This window comes from Sceloporus occidentalis, unplaced genomic scaffold (genome assembly GCF_023333645.1).
Source record: "Sceloporus occidentalis isolate IW3139 unplaced genomic scaffold, rSceOcc1.0.p SCAF_4, whole genome shotgun sequence".
NCBI lineage: Eukaryota > Metazoa > Chordata > Lepidosauria > Squamata > Phrynosomatidae > Sceloporus > Sceloporus occidentalis.
The window spans coordinates 81623373-81650396 of NW_028316984.1; the positions used below are offsets into that span (position 1 = coordinate 81623373).

Here is a 27024-nt window from a genome sequence, read left to right on the forward strand (position 1 = left end):
CTCCCTCCCTGCCCTGGCAAGTCCCGCCCCTACCCTCCGTTTACTCGCTGAGCCAGATGTCAATAGGCCGCGCCCACAGCCTGGGGGGGAAATCCCCCTTCTCTCACGCGCATGCGCAGAGGACTGAGGAACGTTCGCATTATTTTCTTCCTCGCGTGACGTCACGGAGCCCGGAAGTGGAGCACCATGTGCGGGGGATGCGTCAAGACGGAGTACCCCTCGCGGGTAAGGCCAAGGGCGGGCAAGGCGGGGCAGTGGGCGGGAGCCCTCCTTGGTGGTATTCCCCAGCAGCAGCAGCAGCAGCAGCAGCAGCAGCAGCAGGGCGGAGGGCGGGGCTCAGGTAAGGCTTTGAGACCCATGCTTCTGAGTCAGGCTCCAGGTGGAGGACCTTCAGTGCAAAGGGAGCACAGGGCCACATACTGCTAGGTATGGAAACCCCTGCTTCTCAGTCAGGCTCCAGTGGGACCACATAAAAAGCTATTAAAAACTCATATAAAGATAAACCCATGCTTCTGTGGAGGGCATTCGATGCAAATGGAGGACATGACCAGATAAAAGCTATAAAAAACTCGTATAAAGGTAAATGTGTTTCTGCGTCTGGCTCCAAATGGAGGACATTCAGTGAAAATGGAGGACGTGGCCCAATAAGACCTTTGAACACACATAGGAATGGAAATCTATGCTTCTCAGTCAGGCACCAAACGGAGGACATTGGATGGAAATGGAGGGCATGACCAACACTCATATAAAGATAAATCCATGCGTCATAGCCATGCTCCAAAGGGAAGGCGTTTTTGGAATTCCTCCTGGACAGAAGGCTGAAATGGAGGACATGTCTGGGGAAAAGGAGGATGCCCAGGCACCCTGTCCCAGAGCTGTGCTCTCTTGAGTGGCCCAAAAGCATCATCTACCCCAGTGCCATTTTCCTTAGTGCTTTAGTACAAAACGGAGCTTCCCTCAGGCTCCTACTGGGCCTAAATACCCTACAGACCCATGGTGACCGCCCAGGACATGCCCTGCCCTTTCCCAGGACATGCCCTACCATTTCAGCCTCTAGCCCAGCTGAGCGTGATTCCCTTTGCTCTGTTGAGTGACTCAAAAACACCATCTTGTTGTTGTTGTTGTTGTTATCTTCCCTATCTAGAGAGATCCTGTAGCACCTTTGAGACTCACTGGAAGAAAGAAGGTGGCAGCATGAGCTTTCGTAGGCTTCAGTCTACTTCCTCAGATGCACTATATGCACCACTAAATCTTCCAGTGAGTCTCAAAGGTGCTACAGGATCTCTCTACATGCTGATTCTACAGACTAACACAGCTATATGTTTGTGTTCTAACATCTAGCTTGTTATCTTTTTCTTTCTGCTGCTCTCTACCTTTCCTAGCATTACTGCCATATCCACTGATTCCTGCCTTCTCGTGATGTGACCAAACTACAACCGTCTCAATTTAATCATCTTGGCTCCATGAGATTTCAGGCTTGATCTATTCAAGGACCCATTTGTTTGTCTTTTTGGCCATCCATGGTATTCTCAGTGCTCTTCTCCAGCACCACATCTCAAATGAAATGATTTTCTTCTCTGCTTATTTCACAGTCCAGCATTCAAATGGCAATGGGGAATACGATAGCTTGGATGATTCTTTAGTATTTGGTTGTATATCTTTACTATTTGGGATCTTGTCTAATACTTTTATGGCTGCACTTCACATTCTTAGTCTTCTTCTGATTTCTTGGCTGCATTTCTGTTTTGTTCAGTGTTTGATCCCCAAGGTACAGGAACTGTTTTACTGTTTCGATAATTGTTCCAAGTCTGTCGTGTTTTCTGCTAGCATTATCATGTCATCCACTTTTCTTAGATTGTTGATGTTCCTTCCTCCTGTCTTCACTCCTTCTTCTTAGTCTTACTCTGCTTTTCTCATGATGTTTTCTGCATACAAGTTGAACAAATAGGTGATAGAATCGTCCCCAGTGCTTTCCTTGTTGGCTCAGTATGAAACAGAGCTTCCCTCAAGCTCATACAAGGTGAGAGAGCCTAAATACCTTACAGATCCCGTCTGATCATGGAAGCTAAGAATGGATGGGTGAGACCACCAAGGAATCCCAGGTACTGTTGGCTATATTTTAGAGGAAGGAACTGGCAAAACCAACTCTGAGTATTCTTTGCCTAAGAAAATGCCTTGAAATTCATGGGGTTCCCATTAAGCTGACAGGCAGCTTGAAGGCATGTACATACATAAGGATGCTTTGTGAGAAGATGTGGAAGATTTATGATTAAGAGTCAGGTTTAGGAATAAATGAGTTTTATCCTGGTCTTGGAAGCTAAGAAAGACCAGTCCTGGTTGGTACTTGGGAGACTGCCAGTGAATACCAGGTGTTGCAGACTATAGAGGAAGGAACTGCCAAAACCACCTCTGAGTATTCCTTGCCTAAGAAAACCCTATGAGATACATGGGGTCACCCTAACAGGCAATGTGAAGGCACATACACACATTATCTCCCTTATATTTTGGACTGCTAAAGCCAGTTCTCATTCCTGGGGAAGAAAGGGGCAAGGCTTACAGATCAAAAGTAGTGACTTGCAGGCAAAACCTAACCTCTTCCTTTCAGGCCGCTCCTTGCAGGCCTTCCTTTTCTTGTCCAATCCTGCCCCTACTAAGGTGTTAAATATGTTTCTGCAAAGAGGACATCTATCCACCTGCATTAGGAATGGGCCATTTGTGGCCCAACAGATATTAGCTGACACTTTGTCATCTGTAGATTGTGACCCTTCAGAGAAACCTCAGCCATTAAAGTGCGATGGAAAACCTGCAATTTCTTCCTCCCCCTTTTTACAAAGTAACAAAGAAGGGAGACAATGTGATTTACTATATACTATAAGTCTAGTATGCTAACTTGGACTAAATGGTTATTAGTTTGTAAGAAAATACACAATTTCTAAAAATACAGTGGTTTCTAACTTGTGCTGGTATTAGAGAATCCAGTATGATGTAGTAGTTTGAGGATTGGACTATGACTGGAGACCAGGGTTTGAATTCTTGCTCAGCCATGGAAACCCACTGGGTACCCTTGGGCAAGTCACACTTTCCCAGAGGAAGGAGAAGGCAAACACCCCTCTGAAAAAAAGCTCACCAAGAAAACTGTTACAGGTTTGCCTTAGGATTGCTATAAGTTGGAAACAACTAGAAGGCATGCTATGTAATGAAATAGAGGAATTTCAGTATTGCTGTTTTCCCTCCTCAAGTGACTGACTATGGGAACATATCATTCCCACATCACCCCAAATGCCACAGAACTTGTAATCGGCAGACATTGCATCATATTCTGAACGACTTTGAGCAGGATCCTGTTCTTTCCCACTTGAGCTTTATTGCATTGTTTAGTGCAAACATGCTGCTACAACGCAACACTGAAACTGTCTTCTCCACCTTCTTTCACCATCTGTCCAATACCAATACTTTACTTCAGAACAACTTCCAGGTAGACAGAAGACAAGAAAGGGGCGCTGGGCTGGGCTGGACTGGACTCCCATAGAAATACTTAATGAAAAAGAACTGCTTTGTCAGAGGCTTTGTTAACTGTATGCCTGTGGTTGTGGAAGTGAAAAGTTATACTGTTGTTCAAAATTTGTGCCTGTTTCATTTTTGTCGTCTGTAGCTGCAGTCAACATTGCAGGGAATTGGTGTGTGTGTATGCATGTGTGCTTGTGTGATTATATTGGGACAAGTGAGCAAACATTGCTCTCGTGTCATATACAGCATTGGGTGGGTGGACCATTTCCTCTGTCTCCCTGTTTGCCTTCCTTTCCTTCAGTCTTGAAACTGTCAACTTGAACACCCAGAAGGACTGTAGATTACCCATATAGCAGAATCAGTGCCAAGCCAAAGTGGAACCCACCAGTCTTTGGCAATGATTCAAATCTTCGCCATGGCTGCTTGTTGAGAGAGATTAAAAATTGCGGTGTTCCAACTGTGGAGCTCACATGTAACTTGACCATAAAATGAAGGTGCTCTGTGCTAGCTACATAATTTTTATTTATTTATCTCTTTGCTGTTTGACTATTGTAGGGTAACACCTGCTTGGAGAATGGTTCCTACTTGATGAACTTCGTAGGTTGCATTGAATGCAAAAAGAAGGAATTTGTGATGATAACAAACAGAGCAAGAGAAGAAGAGGATGGAGAAGAGATTATCACTTATGATCGTAAGGAAGCTAAACATTCTAAGGACTGGGCATGTTCAGGGCTTGAGAGGTTTATTCCAGAAGCCTATGTTCAGGGCTTGAGAGGTTTATTCCAGAAGCCTATGTGGATCATCATTTTAAAAATGTATATGTCCAGATGCACTTTTTATAATGGGTACATTTCTAGAATGCACACTTCTTACCAATGTTTAAGACAGGGTTTCACAACCTTTTTGGCCCAGAGGACCACACAAACTTTTATGCATACAGATATATGCCTTCCTTCATATATATTCAACTTGCATACAGCACACATAATCACACACTCCACCACCACCATCCCCAGTCAGGATGCAGGAAAGCAATTTTAAACATCCCCCCCCCCCCTCAATGTCTGTGCTGGCAGGAGGAGGGGGAAACACCATCAGCAGCAGCAGTGATCAACTCTTACCAGTAGCAGATTAGCTATGTTGGAAACAGGATTTCTAAAGGGTGAGAGAGGATTTAATATCTTCCACCTCTCATTGTTTCTGATGAGGATTGCTGGAATCATAGGTAGCTCAAAGTGCATGCTGCCTGGGGACCATAGGCTTTGCAGTCTTGATTACAGTGATCAAATGTCACATGTTTTCAACATGATGCATTTCAGGGTAGTTATTCATTTATTTATTTGCAGCTGATGGAAATACTACTGCTTGGTTGTAAAACATAACTACATGACCAGATCATCTTTCAAGTGTTTGAAAGGGGAAAGCATGTGTTCTTCTTTCTTTCTGTCTAGCTCATGGGAAATCTGTTTCCATGGTTCCCTTCAGGTTGGCAGACCTCATTTCCTATAACTTCTAAGAATAATTTCTTTCCTCATCTCTGCTATGGTACTGTGAAACCTTCTATCTGGTGAAAATCCAGTAAAATTGCTTAGAGCTGCAATATATGCTACTTGAAGCACTTTTGGCAATGCCTGTGAATGAATGAATTAGCGTCTTTCTTATAACTGCCCAACGGATGCCACTGTTTAGAAAAACTGGTATTATCTCCTCTTTTTCTGTATTATTACTTCTGTCTGACCTCTCGTTACTGCTGTTCCACTTCTACACTTCAGTTTCTTTAACTGCTACCACAGTTGCTATTCCTTGTTGGGGAACCAAAAAGCAATGCTACTGATGTGCAGCTTCTCTCCTTTTTTCCCCAGGCAGCAGCAGTGATAGACAAAGAAAAGTAGTCACAGTTCAAAAAATCAATATGGGATGTGTGAGCACCTTTGATAAAACTTAATTGCATAGTTGAGCCAGGAGGTGTCTTCCTTTGGATTCCTCTCTAATTCCTGAACACTTTTGTAAACAAGGGGTGTATTTTCCACAACATTTATCTTAAAGCATTAGCATGACTGGACTCTTAAATGTTGTCAGAGATGTTGCCTTACAATATTGTTTGTTTTTCTTAAACTTTTTTTCCCTCAGATGTATGTAAGAATTGTCACCATGTAATAGCCAGGCATGAGTACACATTCAGTGTAGTGGACGATTACCAGGTAAAACCCTTGTAATATTCAGAAGTTATGTTATAACTCATTTTGTTGTTGTCTTTGTTTTGTTCTTTGTTTTCCTTTGTTAAAGTTGTCACATCGTAGAACTTGAGAACCCTTAGAAACCCAGACTGCCATCCTGTGCTCAGCCCACATTAAACACAAGAAAAATTATTTTGGAATATATATACATAACATTGTATTGCATGTTGCTGCAAAAGAAAATCCACAATTCCTTAAAACTATATAAAAGCAGTCTCTGTATTCATATGTGTTTGTGGTTTGTAATCCCTTCAGAGTGAGTGTTTTCCCATAGTTACACACCATGTAGCTTATCATTTACAGTTTAAAAGGTGTAGTACAGTGGCATCTCATTATCCATGGGGGATCTGTTCCGCAGATGTTCAAGCCCCCATTGTCCCCAGTGGTGGTGCTTGCCCACAGTCATGCCACCATTAGGAACAACAGGACTTCAGGTGAAGTCCCGTTATCTCTAATGGCAGTGCTGTCAAATGCTCCTGCTGCTACTGGGTACAACGGGGGCTGTCCCTAATGGTGGTGCAGCCATATACACATGCTGCCATTGAGGACAATGGAGGCTTGCCACCTGCAAATGCTCAAATCTGCAGATGGCAAGTCCGCAGATACCAAGGTCCCACTGTATTGTGAGGTCTGTATCAAATGTATGAACATTTAGTTTTCAAGAGACAGTTAATCAACAGACAGTGGCTGCAATCCTATATCAAACAAGCAGAGAATAATAATCCACCTATGCAGTTCTGTGTGTGCTCTCTTACAATATTATTATTATTGTTCATTTATATAGCACCATCCATATACGTGGCACTTTACAAACAGTTACAGAATAAAACATTTGTAACTATTTCCAATAATATAAAATAATAAAATACAGTACAAAAGTGTGTACACACGCACACACTGCAAAATAAAACAAAATAGTCAGTACAGATAATTAAGTATACAAAAGATATAAAGCATTAATCTGAAATTCCAAAGGTTTATGAAAAAAAAGAGGGCTTTTAAACTTGATAATAATTTCTTACTGGTTGTACATCACATTTCTAGACATTTATGAATTGCTGGTGATCAGAGGCATTATATGTTTGTACCTTTAAATATGAAGGATAATATTTGCTCTAACAACTATGGACATTTTTGCTAAGCTAGTCCAAACTTCTAAAGACCATAGCCATATGCATCTTTGTAGAATCCTATTTTAAATTGTATTATATTGAAGTGGGTATGGTTTTCTCTGGGTATTACTAATAAGCTGGCCAATGTTGTCTGACCACTGTCCTCCTCTTATTATTTATTTTCATTTATTTATTTCATGTATATTTTGGCTTTCGTCCAGAGTGGGTCACAAAAAGAATCAGCTAAAAACAAAATTTTATACACAATAAAAATAATCATGTTAAAATGATAGATTTTAAAAAGTATAACATCATTTTAAAAACATACAAAATTTAAAAATAAAGCATCACCCTAAGAAACCTCTTGGCAAGTAATTATACATCAAAAGCCTTCTTGAGCAAAAAAGTATTTGCCTGCCAGTGAAAGGAGAGCAGGAAGGGGGCCAGCCTAGCTTCCCATGAAAAAGAATTCCACAGATGGGAGCAGTCACTGAGAAGACTCTCTCACCTGTCCTCACTAAATAAGCCTGTGATGGTGGCAAAACTGGGAGAAAGCCCTACCCTATGGTGCATAAGACTCTGGCAGGTTCATGTATGGAGTTTAAGTCTTTCAGATAATCTGGGCCTAGGGTTTTATAGATCATGACCAAAACTTTGAATTGTGCCTGGAAACAAACCAGTATCCAGAGAAGCTGTTTTAACAAGTGACTTGTTAGAGAAAAAGATCTTTGGGATGGTTGATGTCTCGTGCTGCCGGTGGTTTGAACTGGTACCAACTGGAACAGATGCAGTCTTCTCAGCTACTCAGGAACAAAGTAACTTCAACACAGATTTTCACTCAAATGAGGGTTTATTGACTTTGTTGCTATTTACACTTTTACAGCAGGCTACTATACATCTATACTCTTTCAGAGTCCATGCTAGAAGCTTGAATGTGACATCAGTCTTTGTTCTCACACAAGATCAACTTTCCCACCAAGTGGACACACCTCTTTCCCATGAAGTCACCATACTACACAAGACCATAACAATAATACATTTTGTTTATATTATATCTCAGGCAATGTCCTTGAAGACTTGTTCTTCCAGGCCTAGGCTTTCTGGCCTGCAACAGGAACCATTTTAAACCTTAGTTAACTATTGACACATCTGAACATTTTCAATACAGATTAGAAATATATTTTAACATGACTTCATCTTAAATGTAACATAGTGCTAACCTGTGGATTTTCTCCATGTTGCAGTAGAACATATTGCCTTGGCCAGAACACATCCTCACTCTTCAAATGAGATCAGTATAGTAAAGCTATTTCTACCCTGGAAAGAGCTGTCAAAAGGATGGTAATTTCAGCAAAGAGGCCATGACTGCTAAGTGCCCAAAGCCTTCACTTGTCAGAAGGCATTTTGCTGCCAAGATTTGGCTTGTTCAAGATAGAGAAATCAGTCTCAATATGTCCAGTGTCTGTTTTCTGTAGAAAACACAACTATGGTAGTTCACATAATAAAAGTGGTGATGAATTGGGACTAGAGCATTAAAGGTCACTCAAAACATCTTTCTTTATTGTCAGACATCTGTCAAACCTTACAGTGTACATCAGTTTTGCTGCTGAAGTTTTGATGTTTGGTTTATTGGGACAGATCAGCTTACCTGCTGGGTCCCATGGTCCTATGGAAATACATTTCTCAAGGAAACAAGGCTGAGAAGCAGAACAAATGCTAGCAAGTCTTTATGCTGGTTGTGTTCCATATGTGGGCCTTGCCTTGCCTTGCCCTGCCCATAGTCCACGTAATGTACAGTCTGCCCTTGCCATACACAGGTGATCCATTCTGGACCCACCCACCCATCCCACCTCAGCATAAGGCAAAAAAGGTGCTCCTCATTCATTCTATGGGGGCTTGCCGTCCACATGACCTTGAGTCCACATATGGCACGAGTGCGCTGTAATTTAAAGTGCTAAAGATAGCTATAACTGTTTTGCCTTCTTTGTACCATGTTAGTGGCAACATTTTTGCATTCATTTCATTTTAAAACAGTTAATGTTTCTGGTCACTATATAAATTTAAAAAATGTGAAATACAAAGTGTGTCAAAACAAGACAGATTACAATTAAGATAAAATCAGTAGTAGTATATAATAAAACAAACACTAGGGATATGACAGTGTTGGCATCTACAAATCTTTAAAAACAATTATTAAAATACCAAGGAAAATGAAAAGGAGCGTGTAGTTGTTGAGTGAGTCTGCAGAGGGTGTAACACAATCAGCATTTTATCACTGAAAAGGCCTGATCTCTTGTAGCTCCTTGTATTATTTAGCAGTACAGTGGGACCTTGTTATCCGCAGATTTAAACATCCGTGGATGGCAAGCCCCCGTTGTCCCTAATGGCAGTACCTGCACACAGCCATGCTACCATTAGGGACAACAGGATTTCACCTGAAGTGCTGTTGTCCCTCATGGCATTGTCACCATGTGCACGGGCCACCATTGGGGACAATGAGACTTGAGGTTCCTTGGATTTTGGTATTGATGGGGAGGGGGTTCCAGAACAGGTTGCAAGTCGTAATGGCCTTAGCCATAAAGAATGCTGGGAAATGCAGCTGAAAAATATCTAGAGGGGTTCACAGTTTACACCCTTGTCCTAAATCCAGTTGTTAGTTCCAGCTAAAATATACTGGCTTGTCAATGGGATTTACATGTTGACTTGCCATTCAGCAGTTGATCCATAGCATTTATTCAGACTAGGACATGGTAGGTACACAGAACAAGAGATACCCCTTCAGATAGCTTAGCTGAAATCTTTTAGAAGTTTAGAGTTTAAAACCATCACTTTGAATTAGGCTTGGAAGCAGACTGGCAAGCCTAATCTGGCAGTATCAGTCTTAATAAATTTACTAATGTTGTGCTTTTGCTTTTCTGTTTCCAAAATGTGTCTAGATAGTTAGAGGAGAACAGTTTATATTATGTACAACATGCATAGCAAAATCTAGGACCTAGTATAGGCTTTGGCTTAGATTTTTTTCAAGATATGCAGGTGTGCATACACAAACACACATATTTTTAGCTGCACTATTTGAAAATGAAAGATGGAAAGATACACAGTAGTTGTAAGAGGGGAAGCTGAAGGAGGCTTCATTTAATAGACTGCCAAGATAAGAATTTCTCTGTCTACATTTTTCTTTTCCCCATCCACCCACATTTTTTTCTTTTTGAAACATGCACTTTTAAAATAAAACTGCTGATCAAATAATTCTTACATGTTTCTATACAAAATTTCATATTCTGGTCACAGAATATGGATTTCCTTAGTATAGCAAAGACCTTGTCTAGGTAGAGTGGTTGCTCAGATTTCTCTGTTTAAATCCACTTATCTGCAAATAATCATCCTTTAAAAGCAGCAGTTCTCTAACAGGTACTTTGATCCTAAACCCATTTGCTGGCAATGAGTTCTGCAGATTTCAGGGGGGAAAAAACCCTCTCTGGAACACTTAGAAACTCTGCCTCAGCCAAGATAAGGTGGATGTTTCAGCCTTCTGTAAAGAAATTTGAAAGCTGAGCTAAAGAATGGGAGCTTCATTGAGAAGCAATTGAAGTGGAGTATAAAGCTCTTATGTGCATGGGGAATGCATTTTGGCATGGAAGCTCACAACTATGTTGAAGTCATTGGTAGAACAATCAACTGACTATTCCAGGGGCAATTGCAGGATTAGGACCATGATAATCTGTAGTGTTTTAAAACAGGCAGAGTTCATTCCAGCGAAGTTACCCATATGAATCAGAAGGTAGATTGGGATTTTCTGTGGTAGATGGGGGAGATCTGAATTCAGTTGGCAAATATTTATGCCTCTTGATGATTTAACAGTAGCAACAACTAAAAGGTTGTTTGTGTTCTCTGGAGAAAACCTAGTCTGAACCTTTATGTAGGAAAGAAATGTGAACGCAGTTCTGGATCTAAATATACATTTTCAGTCTGTGTTCATATGTCTCCTGGTCCTTGTGCCACCACTTCCATTTTGCACATAGGAATACCAATTTTGCATCTGACTGTTGGTTGACCTTGAGGTCTTTTTTTTTTTTTTTTAAAGCAAGCAAACAAACAAACCCCTAAATCTACCCTGGAGTTTACCCAGTCCTGGAGGGTTGAGTGAACTGACCTTCAGCATTATGAATTGAGCAGAGATACAAGCTAATGATTGGCAGCATTTTCCTCTACAGCTGCTCATGCCTGAAGGACTAATTTACCCTGAAAACCAAGTTTCTACACTGAATTAGATTCAGAGCTGAATTTCCAAATCTAAACCCTGTGCTACATCTTTGTCTCCTCTCTGCTGGGTAAATTACCATCCTCTTGCTTATTTCATTAGTCTTTATGACTTGTGTACAATTGCAATGCTGCTTGCATTTTCACATGTCAAACTGCTAGGCATGGTTACCCATTTTCATGTTGATGGTGCTCTCCCTGGAAGAGCAGCTTTAGTTTCCTTTATAATAACATCCTTGTAGTAAGGTACATTATGGCTTGCATACTGTTAGTGAGATACACACACATAAGTTGTGCTATGTGTGCAGGATGAACTGTTCATCATAGTACAGCAGACATATTCTTCTGACTGTAGTGAAACAGAGTTGCTCATACAACAATGTTGTGCCTTGCCATTGTGCCTTGCACAGCAGCACCCAGTCATTGGCATGTGTTGTGTAATGTAATGGTTCTGCATGGGATTGCACAGTGCTGGTACAACATATCTCCACAAGCAGATATTAATACTATGCTAAGGGGATATTGGATTGTAGCCTATTTAAGTGGCCAAAAGTGGATAATGAAAGCTGTAATCTGCAATTTGAGTGAGAAAGCAATATAGAAGCTCACAGTGCAGGTTAAATAGTCCTGACTATTGTTGTGGTTGTTATGTTTGTTTGTTTATATCCTGCCTTCCTCCCAGTACAGGGACTCAAGGTAGCCCTGGCATACAGCCTGTGTATTGAAAAAGAAGTTTAATGGTTCTTTGTGCCAAGTCATTAATCTGGCATTTAGTTCCTTCAGTTCAACCAGTACTAGCCCAAATGATACATTGAATTAAATAGACACAAGCCTTCTCACATATTCCTACCACTCTGAGGTCTGGCCATTCACCAACATACCAACACAGATTAACATGTAAATCACTTCCCCCACATACGCCACACACATTCATGCTACCATTCTCTGAAGATGCCAGCCACAGATGCAGGTGAAACAGGAATAAACTCTTCCAGAACATGGCCACATAGTCTGAAAAACCCACACAAAACTAATGACACATTGCATTGTCAAGATTATATACTAGAATTACTAAGACGGTGTGTCAAGCAAAGCTAGATTCTACATTCTGTATTACTCTGATTAAGCTAATATTCATATATTTGTAGAATTCTTTCTCTGATAGACTTATAGAAGAAGGAGTTCTGCAGTTCATTGAAGCTGCAGTGGTCACACCCTTTAAATTTTTTATTTGACCATATAGGCAAGAGGCATGATTATTATAAAGTTATTACAATGCTAAATTCTGCACCTCCTGCCTTGTTCCAGTTTCATGATGTGCCAACAAAATTGGGGGCATTCTTATCAAATTTGCAGATGACACCAAATTAGGAGGAGTAGCTAATACTCCAGAGGACAGGATCAAAATTCAAAATGACCTGAACAGACTAGAAAACTGGGCCAAAGCTAACAAAATGAACTTCAACACAGAGAAATGTAAGGTACTACACTTAGGGCGGAAAAATGAAATGCACAGATATAGGATGGGAGACACCTGGCTGAACATATGAAAGGGATGTAGGAGTCCAAGTAGACCATAAGTTGAACATGAGTCAATAGTTCGATGTGGCAGCTAACAAGGCCAATGCGATTTTAGGCTGCATCAATAGAAGTATAGTGTCTAGATCAAGGGAAATAATAGTGCCACTGCATTCTGCATTGGTCAGGCCCCACCTGGAATACTGTGTCCAGTTCTGGGCACCACAATTCAAAAAGGATGTGGAGAAACTGGAGCGTGTCCAGAGGAGAATGACTAAAATGGTGCAGGGTCTGGAAACCAGGCCCTACGAGGAAAGACTTAGGGAGCTGGGGATGTTTAGCCTGCAGAAGAGAAGGTTAAGAGGTGATATGATAGCCCTGTTTAAATATTTGAAGGGATGTCATGTTGAGGAGGGAGCAAGCTTGTTTTCTGCTGCTCCAGAGACTAGAACGTGGAACAATGGATGCAAACTACAGGAAAAGAGATTCCACTTCAACATTAGGAGGAACTTCCTGACAGTAAGGGCTATTCAACAGTGGAACAAACTCCCTTGGAGTGTAGTGGAGTCTCCTTTCTTAGAGATCTTCAAACAGAGGCTGGATGGCCATCTGTCAGGGATGCTTTGATTGTGATTTCCTGCATGGCAGGGGGTTGGACTGGATGGCCCTTGTGCTCTCTTCCAACTCTACGATTCTATGATTCTAAGAAAAGGCACATTGCTATGAGCAGGTGATCAGCTAGAATCTCACAAAAAACAGCTGAAGAAAAGAAGATTTGAAGAATTTTCCCACCAGTAAGTAAGTTCCACCATGGCTTGTACAAATGTGACATGGGTTGTCTATTGTATTATTCTTTTAATGTTGCAAGCCTCTCTGGGTCCCAGTTCTGGGAAAAGAGCGGGATGATGATAATAATAATAATAATAATAATAATAATAATATCTATTTCACCATGTTAACATTTAGGATAGTTAAGTTTCCTGCCACCTCTTAGCATGTGAACCACCAGCAGTCTTTGATTACCTGAAGAATTTAATTTGTGTTGTTTTATTAAGTAGATGCTAGTTTTGCCTGGCATATGATCACTGTTATGGGAATGCATCTATGCATTTAATTTGTCTGTGCAACAAATAAAGCCAATGTCTTCTCTCACTTTCCTATTATTGTCTCTTGTTACAGGAGTACACCATGCTGTGCATGCTCTGTGGCAGGGCAGAAGATTCCATCAGTGTTTTACCAGATGATCCTCATCTGATGACTCCCTTGTTCTAAAGAGTTCTGGTTTTTTAATTGACTGTGTTGTACTGATTTATAAACATGTATAACAATGGTGGGCAGTTGCCCTTCAGATATCATTTGGGCTTCAATTTCTCACAAGATCATATCATGAATTATTCTGACTAGAGCTGATAGGAGGTACCATTCAGTAATATCTGGAGGGTCACAAGGTGCCCTCTGTGATACAGAAAGTTAAAGTGATTGGCACAGGTTCAACAAATACCAGTTTGATTTATCAGGCAAGCCTCTGTCTCTTCTTGCCACTCAATTTAACCTCTCCATTGAAAGAAAAAATGCACCTCACTTCTAGGCCTTCCTAGATAGCACAAGGAAGAAGATAAGCCTTTACTTGCAGCAAGCTATGGAAAAGAAAAAAAAGCTTGTTTCCTCCAATGCTTTCTGCACATGACAACAGGTGTTTTTTTTTTTTTTACATCTTCCAAGCATGGGCTGTAGGAAGCAGGGTCTTGCAGAAAGCCTTGAAAAGGGAGAGAGAGAGAAAAACAGACATTTGTCCATCTATTGCTGTCCTCATAAGTGAAAGAAGACCCAGTTTCAAGCTCCTAAGTACATGTGGAGAGTTGGCTCATGACACTGAACCCTTAATCCAGTTGCTAGTCCTAGTTAAAATAGACCTATTGAATCAGTGGGGTCTACATATCTGTTGACTTACCATTCAGCAGTTGATTCAGTGTAGCTGCTCTAGTTACATCCAGCAGTTTGATTCAGCCCTGAGTCTTGCTTCTTCAGGAGCTTGGCTAAGGACAGAAACAGCAGGAGAACACAATTTTTCTTAACTGAATATTTGCACTGCTGTGGATCTCGCTTATTAGGGATCAAGGGACACTTGATCTTTGCAAGTGGTTTATTGATGCCTGAAATTAGTGCAGCCCACCAACAAGATATTTAAATTAAAACTGCTTACCTACCCATGACAACCATATAGTGCTCCCTAAACCTGTAGGTGGCATACAGACCAATTATAAAAATTATGTATGTAATTAATTGGAGCAAACCTGGGAGTGCTTTCATTTCCCAGTTACAATTCTGTCCTGAGCAATTTGGGCCAGCAGACATCTGTGACAATACTACCTTGTGGTACGTGACCATTGCTATCTAGCTTTAGTTAGAATGCAGTTAACAACCAGCTGATATTAACTGTGAGGGGGTATTTTAAGCGCAAATCAGAAAAATGTGATGTTTCATCCTTTAGGAACTGTGCAAAGCATGATACCTTTAGCCAGTGCACATTTCTTGAATGCATATGCTCTGTATAACACACAGTTCATTTCTTCCAGCCAAGATTGGAAGAATCAACTCTGTATGAAAATGCTACATTTTCATCAGTTGTTTTGGAAGGATTGTACAGTAGTGGCTACTTCTACACTGGTTTCTGCTCTTGCTGCAGTTGACATTCTGAAAGTCTGTTTTCATGACCCAAATACTGTGCTGAAATGTACATTGAGTCATTTATTGTTTCTCCTGTATTTATGCTACTCCTTGCTTAAGAGCCAGATTTTTCTCATGCACCAAAATTACATCATGAAACAGCTATCAAGAAAACTACAATCTGCTGTGATAATGTAACAGTTGGGTAGATGGTGAAAGATGTACACAGATGTTTCAACACAAGTCCAGTGTTAGCACAGACCAGCCTGTATGTTATCAAGCTGATTGGCCATAAGAATAGAGCATAGCCTGTCTTTGGCTATTAGCTGTGACAGGTAAATAGAATCAGTATACCTGATTACCAGATGGTGTGGATAGAGTCGAGATCATCATCTTCATTCTTTGATATTAATTTCTGGATGACCACTTTAGGAAGTCGGGATACTTAGTGTGATGCACCTTTCTTTGTGATCCAACAAGGCAATTCTAATTGTAGTATTCATTAAAATGTGATATGAATGGATGGTATTGAAATGTTTGCTCCTTAAATGACTGATCCAACCGGCTAAAATTTTGGAAAAGTAGTAGTTCAGAGTGAAAAGACATGTTTTATTGAGTGGGTTAATGGATGCAATACATCACAGTTAAACAAGATTTAAATTGCATCTTTCACATTGAGAGAGTTGTGCATATGATTCTCTCCACTGAAATCAGTGACACTTAAATGAGCCTGAAGTGCAGCCACTGTTTCTAAATTTTTAAACAGCAAGCAGCTCCTTTGGCAGAATTTCATTTTGCTTTCTTACTATAGAGTTTTCAGAGACCTAGCCATGTTAATTTGTTTCAGCTTAAAATTGGGGGGGGGGGATATTATCCCACTTCTTCATATGCACTGATAGAAGTGAATTGTTGTCCATGAAAGCTCAATAAATGAGTTACTTTCAATGATTCTGCTTGTTTCCTTCATTTGTTATATCTCTTTTCTATTTCCTAATATAGAGAAAACGCTTTGGAATAAATTTGTATTGTAGTAGAGTAGAATAGACCCATTGAATCAGTGGGATTTACATTCCTGTTGACTTACTAAATTCTCCATTGATTCAATAGTTTAGTGGGAGCTAAAAGTTGCATTTAGGTTTCCTTTCTTGTTGGTTGGCATTAATTTCTTGGCTCTGTTACATTAAACGTTGCATATTGATCTTAATTCCTGGAAAGCTTGACAAAGTGGAGTCATTAATGAGAATCATAGATTTTATGTATCTTTTAAGCTAAAAGGCACCCACTAAGACCTGGCCTTCTGCCTCAGTCCATTAGACACATATGCTTCTTTCCTTTTGCACTTTAGCACTTCAGGGAAATAGCTCTATATGGCAACAAATCAAACATTGTGAAGGAGGGTCTCTGACTGCTCTTTATGCCATTCCTCACTGCAGTGCTTGGCACTAAATATGATATGGTAGTGATGAGAAACAGGCCTTGATGCTTTTAAGTGTATAAAGAGAACTACCAATGTGGCCTCGTTCCTTCAGCCGTGCAAGGAGGTCGGGAAAGTTATGGCTCTACAAAGAACTGGTGCTTGTTAAGGGCAGTATAACCCTTCTACACCTTGTTTGTGACTACAACATAATGCAAGTCTTTATTTTGGATTTAGAGCTTTGAGGTTTGCATTACTATGAATCTCCTAGGTTTATATGGTTGAACAGTGGCAGGGCTGAGGGAAAGTGAAATCTCTCTTCATCCATCTAGCAACGTGAGCCCTGCTAAGACTGGCCCATGCTTTTAATGGGAGTCACGTTGCATGGAATGGCTGACCCAGTTTGCAAAAGTTGGCCTTGTTCTTTCTGTGTGTACTGCATACTAATGTAGTTTTGCCTACCTGCAGGAGAGAGAGAAAAAATGGATATTGAGAAGAGATACTCTGTTTGGAAATATCTGCATTTGGTGAAGGTGTCCCTTTGCAGTTGAAACTTAAACTTTCTGTAATATATGATATGGTAATGGTGAAAGAATGGCTGGAGCTGGATTTAGGTTTCCTTAGGTCTAGAATATGGAATCAATGAATATATTGGGAGTATGTGTGTTGAATGGAAGAGGAGCTGCCAAGCATTAAGCACTGGACAGATGCAAAAAGTATGTGTAAAAATGCATGTAAGTGCAAGGAGATACTTTATGTGTTAGGGTTTACATATAGAATCAATAGAGTTGGAAGAGACATCAAGGGCCATCCAGTCCAATGCCCTGCCACGCAAGAACGCACAATCAAAGCACCCCTGAAAGATGGACACCCAGCCTCTGTTTAAAGACCTCCAAAGAAGTAGACTCCACCACTCTCCGAGGGAATATGTTTCACTGCCGAACAACTCTTACTATCAGGAATTTCCTCCTGATGTTGCTCTGGATTCCTGTAGTTGGAATCCATTGCTCTGGGTCAGCCCCAGAAAAACCCATGACAGGGTCACCTTAGGGTCACCATAATTTGGAAACCACTTGAACGCACACAGCAATCACAACAATAACAGTAACACCCATTAGCAACTTAAGCGTAGGTAATATACAATTTGGAGTGCATAGCTGAAACCCATGCATCCTCTTGCTTAATAGCATAGCATTTCTATGCAATTGGAAGACCTGAATTTTCTTCTGTTCCGACAAAGGATTAGAATCTGCATTAATGGTGATGCAGTGGATAAATGCCAGTATGGCAGCCACAAAGTTGTGAATTCAATCCCAGGGCTCCGAGGTTGACTCAACCTTCCATTCTTTTGTAGGTCAGTAAAATGAGTACCCAGCTTGTGGGGGCAATTGGCTTACAGATTGGAAACCACTTAGGGAGTGCTGCATTCACTGATAAGCAGTATAGAAATGTTGTTACTACTATTGCTGTTCTCTGGAGCAGTAGAAAACAAGCTTGCTCCAGCCTCAATATGACATCCCTTAAAATATTTAAACAAGGCTATCATATCATCTCTTAAACTTCTCTTCTGCAGGCTAAACACCCCCAGCTCCCTGAGTCGGTCCTCATATATTCTGAAGGAAAGGGTAACTTGTCATGCTCAGTTTTGCCTTTTTCTTTATGCAGCAGTGTTACTCTCTGTGCTGCTCTCCGGATGCCCTCCTGTTTATTTGGGCAGCATAGGGAGTGATTCAGCAGCACTGTGTCAAATGTTTTACCTGTGTGACCATCCTTCCTTTGCTGGTTGGACAGAACGATAGCAGCCTGGAATGCTGCAGTCTGCCACTGTCAGATGAAGAGGGGATGATAAACAGAACTGCAGGCATCTCATCTGCCTGCAGAGTTCATGAAATGAGCTCACTTTTTCTGCAGCATATGTCCCTCAAAATTCAATCTGCTTTCAGTTTGCTTTTTTCCTCCTCCTCCTCCTCTGCCTCCTTCCCCCTTAGATTAAGCATGCATCCAATGTGATTTAAGATTGTGCTTTTATGGAATGACATGGGCACCTGAATATTTGCTGGAATTTATATAATAGTCTGGGCAACTGTGTTCATCCAGATCCTAAGGCTTACATCAATGTTCCTTTTCCCCTCTTTGTTAAACTAAGCCATAACAATAAACTTTATTCCTTCACAGGTTGGCAACAGTTTTATAGGTTAATGTATTGAGTAGAGACAATAGAAAAAAATACAGTTATGCATAATCTGTAAATATGGCCGTAATGTGCTAGTTTTGAGCCCCTATAATTACTATATCTTCTACAGAGGATTTGTCTGTTATCTAAAGGTGAGTAAGAGCCTTCTGGAGAGATTCAAACTTGATCTAGACTAGTTCTAACAGAGCTTGGAAAGTTACTTCTAAAAAGTAATTACTTATTCCAAGGACCTAAATTGGTAGTTATAATTGCAATTTTTTAAAAATGAACTTCTTTCTCACTGTTCAAACATAACTGAAATAGTTACTTTAGATACTTTTTTAATGCCGGAATGCTACAACTTTATACTACAAAGCATACCTAAATGGTTAGGTCTAATACACATATTTTAGTAAAGAACAGTTGCATTTCAAAAAAGTGAAGTTCTCTCTTATTATGTTGCAATCATAATGTAATTTAATCATGTGTTTTTGCTGGTGACAAATCATTAATAACTCTGCTTTCCAAAATATGTAATTAGGTAAAGGAGAAGACTGTCTTTAAATGACTGTCCGTTTTGTCTATTGACCTTTCGTAGCCTAACCCAGTGAAAAGCTGAGTAGATGCTACTAGTCCCCAGATCAGTTTAGATTGGGGCTATTTTGAAAAAAGTAAGTGCTGATTCAGAACTAATTCTGGGACACAATTAAATTCGTTTTGAAAGAGACCATTAATAAAACTACATTGTAAGCTTATGTTTTGGTCTGGATGCCCTCATCCAAATCTGCTGTATTCTAGATTGGCAAAACACCAGTTTCAGCAGAGTGTGTTGTTTAACACTGCTACGTAAAAGACATTTTTGTTCCCATAGTCAAAAACTGAATTTGAAAACCTTTTAGATGTCTCCATTAAACAAGAAGTAGTGTATAGAGGAAATCTAAATCAGAGGCTTTCAAGGTAATAGGTTGCATTTTTTAACCTCTTCCTTAATTGAATTTTAATCTTCAGGAATCTCAGCCTTGTAAGTGCTCCCCCTTTTCAAATGTTCAGAGTAGGCCTTAGTAGCTATCTGTGAAATAAAAGAGAAGGAGGAGAAGGTTCTTAAACTTCTTTTTTATTTGACTTGTGAAACCAATGGTGCCCAGCGAGCAAAAGCTGTGGGATCAGCACCTTTACACACTTCAGGTTCCCTCTTTTGAGCTTTGGGAGGACACCGTCACTTAGTAAAAGTCTGATATTAGCTCTTGTAGGAGCCAGGATGAAGCACCTAATGCACTCAGCAGGAAAGGAGAGGGAGGAAGGGAAAGGAATGGTGCCATGGGCATTTCCTTGATTCTGTTGGTGATCTGTAAGGGGATACTCATGATCACAGTGAAGTGAATTTCAATCACAGTGAAGTGAATTTCGAGCCACTCTTCTGACCAGTGTTGTTATGTTAAAACTATTAGAATAATTTCAGAAGTAGTGTCAGTTTCCCCTGCCTTATTTGGCAAGCTTCAAAAGGCGCTGTATGTCAGGCTCAATGTTGGTGGTGAGGAAACGGGGGCTGTAGCGCTTGAATGGCTCTCCTTCCGGACCCACCAGGAACTTTTCAAAGTTCCAGGAAATGTCGTTGCGGTTCACTGGACTCCATGTGATGAACTTGGGTTCCATCATGAGGCAGGAAGGGTTGTCATCTGGGTAAGGGAGCTTGTCCTTCAGGTAAGCAAAGACGGAGTGGGTGTTCTTGCCATTCACCTCACATTTCTGGCAAAGAGTAAAGTTGGGTTCAAAGCCAGAACCAGGACGCACATGTTTCAAGTTGTTGAGGATCTCTTCATTGGTGCAGTTCTCCTGTCAGGTTCAAGGGGGAAAAGTTAGGAGAAATGGCACCTGCCATACAAAGTATCAAAATTTGGTCTGTTCCCTGTTTCTCTTAGTGGTACCAATTTTTGATACATGCTACCCCCAACTGCATGACTTCACACACACACACACATATACACATTTATTAGAGGTTGAAATTCATGTACATTTGGCTTTACCATAAGGAAAAGTGCAGCAGGCCACTGTCCAGAAAGGCCAACACATTTATTTTCACAGCCAGAAAAAGGTGCTTATGAAATTTCCTCCCTCAAGTACCCAAATATTTGGTTAGCTTTGAGTATTAATAGAAGCTGGAATGTAATGTCTCTAGGAAACGTTGGGGCTCTTTCAGACTGCACAGTGATAGCAGTATGATTCCATTGCCATAGTCCATGCTTTGAAATCTTGAGGAGTTTTGGGAGGGACATTTAGAAGTCTCAGACAGAGAGTTCCTCCAGTACATCTCCAAACTACAGGATTCCATAGGATGGAGCCATGGCAGATATCTTGGAATCAGATTGTAAACCTGAGAGCAGGGAACCATCTAACTAAAAGATTGTATGTACAGTGCTGTGTAAATTTACAGTGCTTTATAAATAAAGGTTAATAATAATAATAATAATAATAATAATAATAATAATAATAATAGCATTATAATTGCGTGGTGTGAAAGGGCCCGAGATTGGGGAAGACTGAGAGGTTTATCACATGGGGCTTTTTGCAGCTCAGATCTGGGGTGACTCCTGGTTCAGCTATGTGAATTCACATCGTAACGTGAATGTTTTATTACACCTGGTTGCCCTTCTGTTGCCCTTCCGAATCGAGAGAGAATTGAATCCAAGGCAAGTCATGTGATGCGGATTCATGCAAAGCGGAATGAGTGAAAATTGTATTACCACACCGGTGCATACCATGCAGATTCAACAATTCGAATTGGGACCCTTGTGCAGGAGTAGGCAACCTACGGCCCGCAGGCCGGATGCGGCACGGCAAGGCCTTGGGACCGGCCCCAGCCCAGTCCTGCCGCCGATTGCCGCCAGGGCCTTTGGCCTCTCGCGCAAGGGCAAGGGGCCTTTGGCCTATCAGGGGGAGGCGGGCAAGGGGGGGCAAGCGGCACAAGAGGGAGCAAGTGACGGGCAAGGGGGGCAAGCGGGGCAAGGGGGGGCAATTGTCTATAGAAGCCTCAGAAACATGCATTTATATTACCATTTTTTAAAAAATTAGCAAATGTTTTCACGTGTATTCCTTTTTTAAAAAAGTGTCCTCCATTTGAAAATTTTGTCCTACATTTGTCCCGGTTTATTTATTTATATAATTTTTTCCCAAAAAAATTATTTAATTATTTATTTTTTGGCTTCGGCCCCCCAGTTGTCTGAGGGACAGCAACCCGGCCCCCGGGTCAAAAAGGTTGCCTACCCCTGCCCTTGTGCATGCTCAGTGGGGCTCTGGATGCTGTCCTCCTTCTCTGCCCCCTCCTAAGCTGTCATCCTTCAGGCTGAAGAAGCAGTCGGGGGATGATGGGATAGGTCGCAAGGGGTCACTGGAACCAGGATTGGGCTCAAGGAGCAATCAGGGGATGATGGGATAGGTCTCAGGGGGTCACTAGAGCCAGGATCAGGCTCAGCAGCCAGGGGATGATGGGATAGGTCGCAGGGGGTCACTAGAGCCAGGATTGGGCTGAAGGAGCAGCCAGGGGATGATGGGATAGGTCTCAGGGGGTCACTAGAGCCAGGATCAGGCTCAGCAGCCAGGCGATGATGGGATAGGTCACAGGGGGTCACTGGGGCCAGGGTCAGACTGAAGGAGCAGCCAGGGGATGATGGGATAGGTCACAGGAGGTCACTGGGGCCTGGGTCGGACTGAAGGAACAGCCAGGGGATGATGGGACAGATCGCAGGGGGTCACTGGGGCCAGGGTCGGACTGAAGGAGCAGGCAGGGGATGATGGGATAGGTCGCAGGGGGTCACTGGGGCCAGGATCGGGCTGAAGGAGCAGGCAGGGGATTATGGGATAGGTTGCAGGGGATCACTGGGGCCAGGGTCGGACTGAAGGAGCAGGCAGGGGATGATGGGATAGGTCGCAGGGTGGCAGAGAGGACGAGATGGGGATGCAGGAGCAGTCAGGGGATGATGGGATGGGTGGCAAGGTGGCAGAGAGGACAAGATGGCATGAAGGAGGAGGATGGAGATGAAGGAGCAGGACGCAGGAGGCCAAGGGAGGCGACATCGGAGTGATCTTCCGCACCAGACCAATTCGAAGTGAAATCGAAGTGAGCTTGAAAGCGAATTCTGTGAATTCACTTTTTTTCCAATTTCACCAAAATGAGGGGTCATTTTGGAATCACTGCGGAAGCACCCATAGAAAAGAATCTCGTCTGATAACACATTCACGTTATGATGTGAATTCGCATCGTTGGACCCACAGTCCTGTCAGATCTGAGCTGCAAAATCTCCCAAAAGCTCCGTGTGATAAACACTTGAGATAATGAAATACATGCATTGTCAGCAGAGAAGCAACATTTATCGCAACACAAAAGATGTAAGGGCAATTGTATTTTTTCCCTTTATTTTATTACTGTCCTACTGTTTCCCCATTATGGGATTCATAGTGGATTACAACATTGGTACAGTTGCCTTGCTTAGAATGGCCATACTGACCGGGAATTCTTAAAATGTTGCTCTTAAAATTAACTCCCCCAGTTTCTACTTCCAGATGGCATAGATCAGAAGAGTTTTCTCTGGAATCACTAGAAGTGCTGCAGTCTGTCTCAAAGAGTGTGATGGAGTTCAAGTTCTCCCATGGTCTGTCTGTATTCCAGCAAGAGCTGTGATACCTTGTTTTCACAACCTCATTTCTTCTGTAGGAGGTTTTTCTGTATATCCAACATATCCACTATATGATTAAGGGTTGAGCAATTCTAGATGACCTGAGTAGGTCGAAGTATTGATGTGCATCATCCTTTATCAGCCAAAAAAATAGTATCTAAGTCCCAATAAGCATCCTCCAGCAGTTATAGCAGATTTTCTCAATATTTATTTATTAATTTGCCATAGAGGAATGCTTGAATTTATTTTCAAGGCTTAAGGAACCCCTGCATAAAATATTTATAGACCTACAGCTCAAAAAAAGTTTGCTCATTTTTTAAAATTATGATCTCTCATGGAACCCCTAGTGGCCTTGGATTATAGGTTACCAGTATTGTACTGATGGCAATTGACTTTAATATCTTAAAGGCACTAGATCCTGTCTGATCTTGGAAGCTAAGTGGGATTAGTCCAGGTTAGTACTTGGATGGGAGACTACCAACAAATACCAGGAGCTGTAGGCTTTATTTCAGAGGATGGAAATGGCAGAACTACTTCTGAATATTCTTTGCCTAAGAAAACCCTATGAAATTAATGGATCACTAAAAGTTAAATGATGTGAAGGCACACAGAAACTTGCTCGTGCATGTGTGCGTGCACATACACACACAATTAGAGTATGTAAAGTGATCTTGTAGCACCTTTGAGACTAACTGAAAGAAAGAAGCTAGTGGCATGAGCTTTTGTAAACTTGAGCCTACTTCCTCAGATGCATAGAAGGCTGAAGTCTACAAAAGCTCATGCTGTCAGCTTCTTTCTTTCAGTTAGTCTCAAAGGTGCTACAAGATCCCTTTGCGTACTGATTTTCCAGTCTAACACAGCTATGTCTTTGAATTCTACCACACTGACATAACTACTGCAAAGTTAACTAGCAACCAATCATCTAATTGACGTCTATCGTGTATTACATGTCCAGTGAAGATCTGCAGTGAGGTTGCCAGTTGGTGCTATAAGGAAAGCCTGTGTGCCTTTAAAAGTTGCATGGCAGAGCAAAGTTTGATAGTGCAGTTTCCCCCATTCTAAATGCTGCAGGGGTGGAAGATGCCCAACGTAGCCAATTTCATATGGCAGGAACCCCATCCAGGGCTAGAGAGATGTGTGACCATTTCAGTTATTGCCTCCTTATGCATATCTCCAAAGACTCCATTGCCAAAGTCTCTAGAGGACTCCAGTCAGTTTATTTATCCAAATGAGTAATCCACATTTTAAATATACCTGGTTCCTTTGATACAAAGGCTCCCTCTTCAAAAACAAGAAAGGTGCATGTTTATAATAGTGAACCTTTGGGGCCCTGAGGCATTGAGAAGTGATGGACAAATACCTTCAATAAATACATAATTAATGACAAATACACCTTTCACATTTAGAGCCAGAACAAGGGTTGTTTTAACAAACTGCATGTTTGTTGAATATTTGCCATTTCTTTCAGTAATACTTTGCTTGCTTTTTTGGTAGAAGGAGACAAGAATACATTTTTAATTTGTGTGTATACCATACTCTGGGATTTAATCACCACCAGCATTTCAGTTGAGCAGAAAATCACCACAATGTTAAGTCCCATGGAATATACAGCCTGATACTCCTATACATGTCCACTCAGATATGAGTCCCAATAAATAGTTAAAATAGGTCTCCAATCCCCAACTAGTGGTGTCAAAAAAGGATCAACAGCAATGTTGAAAGAAAGACTGATCCTGCTGAGGAAGGAGCCACTTTCTCTCCAGAAGAGCAATGCAGAAAGTATGCAACAAAGGCACTTACCTGATAGCCAAACTGGTTGCAAGGGAAACCCAGGACAACCAGCCGCCGAGGATATTTGCTCTGCAGCTGGTTCATCTGGGTGTAGTCCCTCACTGTCGTGCCTCAGAGGGAGGCCACATTCTCAATCAGGACCACCCTACCCCTGAAATTGTTGAAATCCACTTTCTCCCCTTGGAGGTCAGTGGCATTGAGATCATAAAAGGATTTGGCTATGGGAGTCATCATGGCTGCGAGGACCAAGAGGCAAAGCAGCAGTGAGCACCTGGCAGACACAGTTGCTTGCTTAAAATGCTTCTCTGGGTGCTCCTGTGATTGGTTGCACACAAAGGCCTTTCTCTCCTTAGTGTTGAGCCGAAAGAGGAGCCATGCCCCTTGTTACTGATCCAGCTCCTTACTGATTCAGAACAAAGCAGCAGGTCAGGCCAGGGTGCATTCCATTGCAAGCCAGCAACTTAGGACAGATATCCAAGCCACTGTGATAGTGCGGCCAACTCTAAATAATTCATGCTGCTTAAGACATGGCTATTTATACAGAGTGCGACGGCACAATTGGATGCATGTTTACTCAGAAGTAATACTTACTGTGTTCACTAGAACTTTCTTTCCTAGTAATTACATTGAGGGTCACAGTTTAAATTGGGAGGGCAAGAATTGAAAGTATAGTGGCTCATTGCTTGTGTGGCAGGACTTGGCTCTCTCAAGGATGCATTGGCAAAATGAGGTTAGGACCAGGATGATCAGACCTTTTGGCATTTTTTAAAATGAGAGTAGGCATATTGTAAGAAGTTGATTCTGTTTGCAACAGTGTATAGGCTATGTGTGGCATAATGTTTTGAGTGTTGGTCTATGACTCTGGAAACCAGGGTCCAAATTCTATCATCCATGAAACCCACTGGGTGACCTTTGTCAAGTCACACTCTCTCAGCCCCAGGGGAAAGCAATGGGAAATCTCCTCTGAATAAATCTTGCCACGAAAACCCCATTATAGATTCACTTTAGGGTCTCCGTAAGTCAAAAACAACCTGAAGCCACACAACATCAGCTGTCATGAACTGACACTGCACCACTGAATATATTTACCTAGGAATGCTCCCTAAGTTGTAGTAATGTTAAAGTGTCAACTACATAATACAGCAGCCGCAACTCTCTACCCCATTACTTCAGTGGGCCCTTGGTATCCACTAGGGTTTGGCTCCAGGATCCTATCATGGATACCAAAAGCTGTGGATGTTCAAGTTCCATTAAATACAACGGTGTGGTAAAATTATGTCCTTTATTTAAAATGACAACATCAGTGTTTGCTTTTGGAAATTTATTTAATTTTAGATATTTTCAAGATGTGGATGGTTGAATCCATGGATAAAGAATCTATTAATTTGGAAGCCCAGCTGTATCTACTCATGCATGGACAGCATCATTTCCAAAGATCCTTTCTCTCTTATCATTAGACATTTTAAATGAAAATGTGAACAAACAGAAATTTCTTGGAATCTAGCTGAATGAGCACAATCATGCAATGAATGTTAGAATAGAGATGTCCCAAGTAGATTTTTAAATGTATTTTATGTAGAAAAGACTAAGCCTGATGGAACTTTGGTCTAATAAAGCTTTCTTTGTTGATACATATGTTGTTTCATCTATAGATTTTGGTGTTTGAAATTACTCC

The 27024-nt window shown here is 41.4% G+C and overlaps 1 protein-coding gene and 1 pseudogene across 2 annotated transcripts; one reads left to right on the top strand and one right to left on the bottom strand.

Annotated features, from left to right (window-relative positions):
- The first annotated feature begins 133 nt into the window (after positions 1-133).
- Positions 134-16187, top strand: LOC149314108 (protein Churchill-like). The gene is made up of 4 exons (XM_089520547.1): positions 134-225; positions 4063-4198; positions 5638-5708; positions 13814-16187. Exons 1-4 carry the CDS (start codon positions 187-189, stop codon positions 13904-13906), a joined length of 339 nt encoding a protein of 112 aa, XP_089376673.1. The 5' UTR covers positions 134-186; the 3' UTR covers positions 13907-16187.
- Positions 16188-20083: 3896 nt separating this feature from the next.
- Positions 20084-25595, bottom strand: LOC149314109 (glutathione peroxidase 2-like; annotated as a pseudogene). The gene is made up of 2 exons (XR_016281108.1): positions 25359-25595; positions 20084-20721 (listed from the first exon to the last, which is right to left on the bottom strand). The product of XR_016281108.1 is annotated as a glutathione peroxidase 2-like (transcript).
- Positions 25596-27024: the final 1429 nt, after the last annotated feature.

Excerpts from the sequence above, each read along its gene's own strand:
- LOC149314108 (XM_089520547.1), top strand. The coding sequence starts at position 187 with ATGTGCGGGGGATGCGTCAAGACGGAGTACCCCTCGCGG. Across the intron at positions 226-4,062 it reads AGACGGAGTACCCCTCGCGG|GGTAACACCTGCTTGGAGAA; the intron begins GTAAGGCCAAGG and ends TGACTATTGTAG. Across the intron at positions 5,709-13,813 it reads GTGTAGTGGACGATTACCAG|GAGTACACCATGCTGTGCAT; the intron begins GTAAAACCCTTG and ends CTCTTGTTACAG.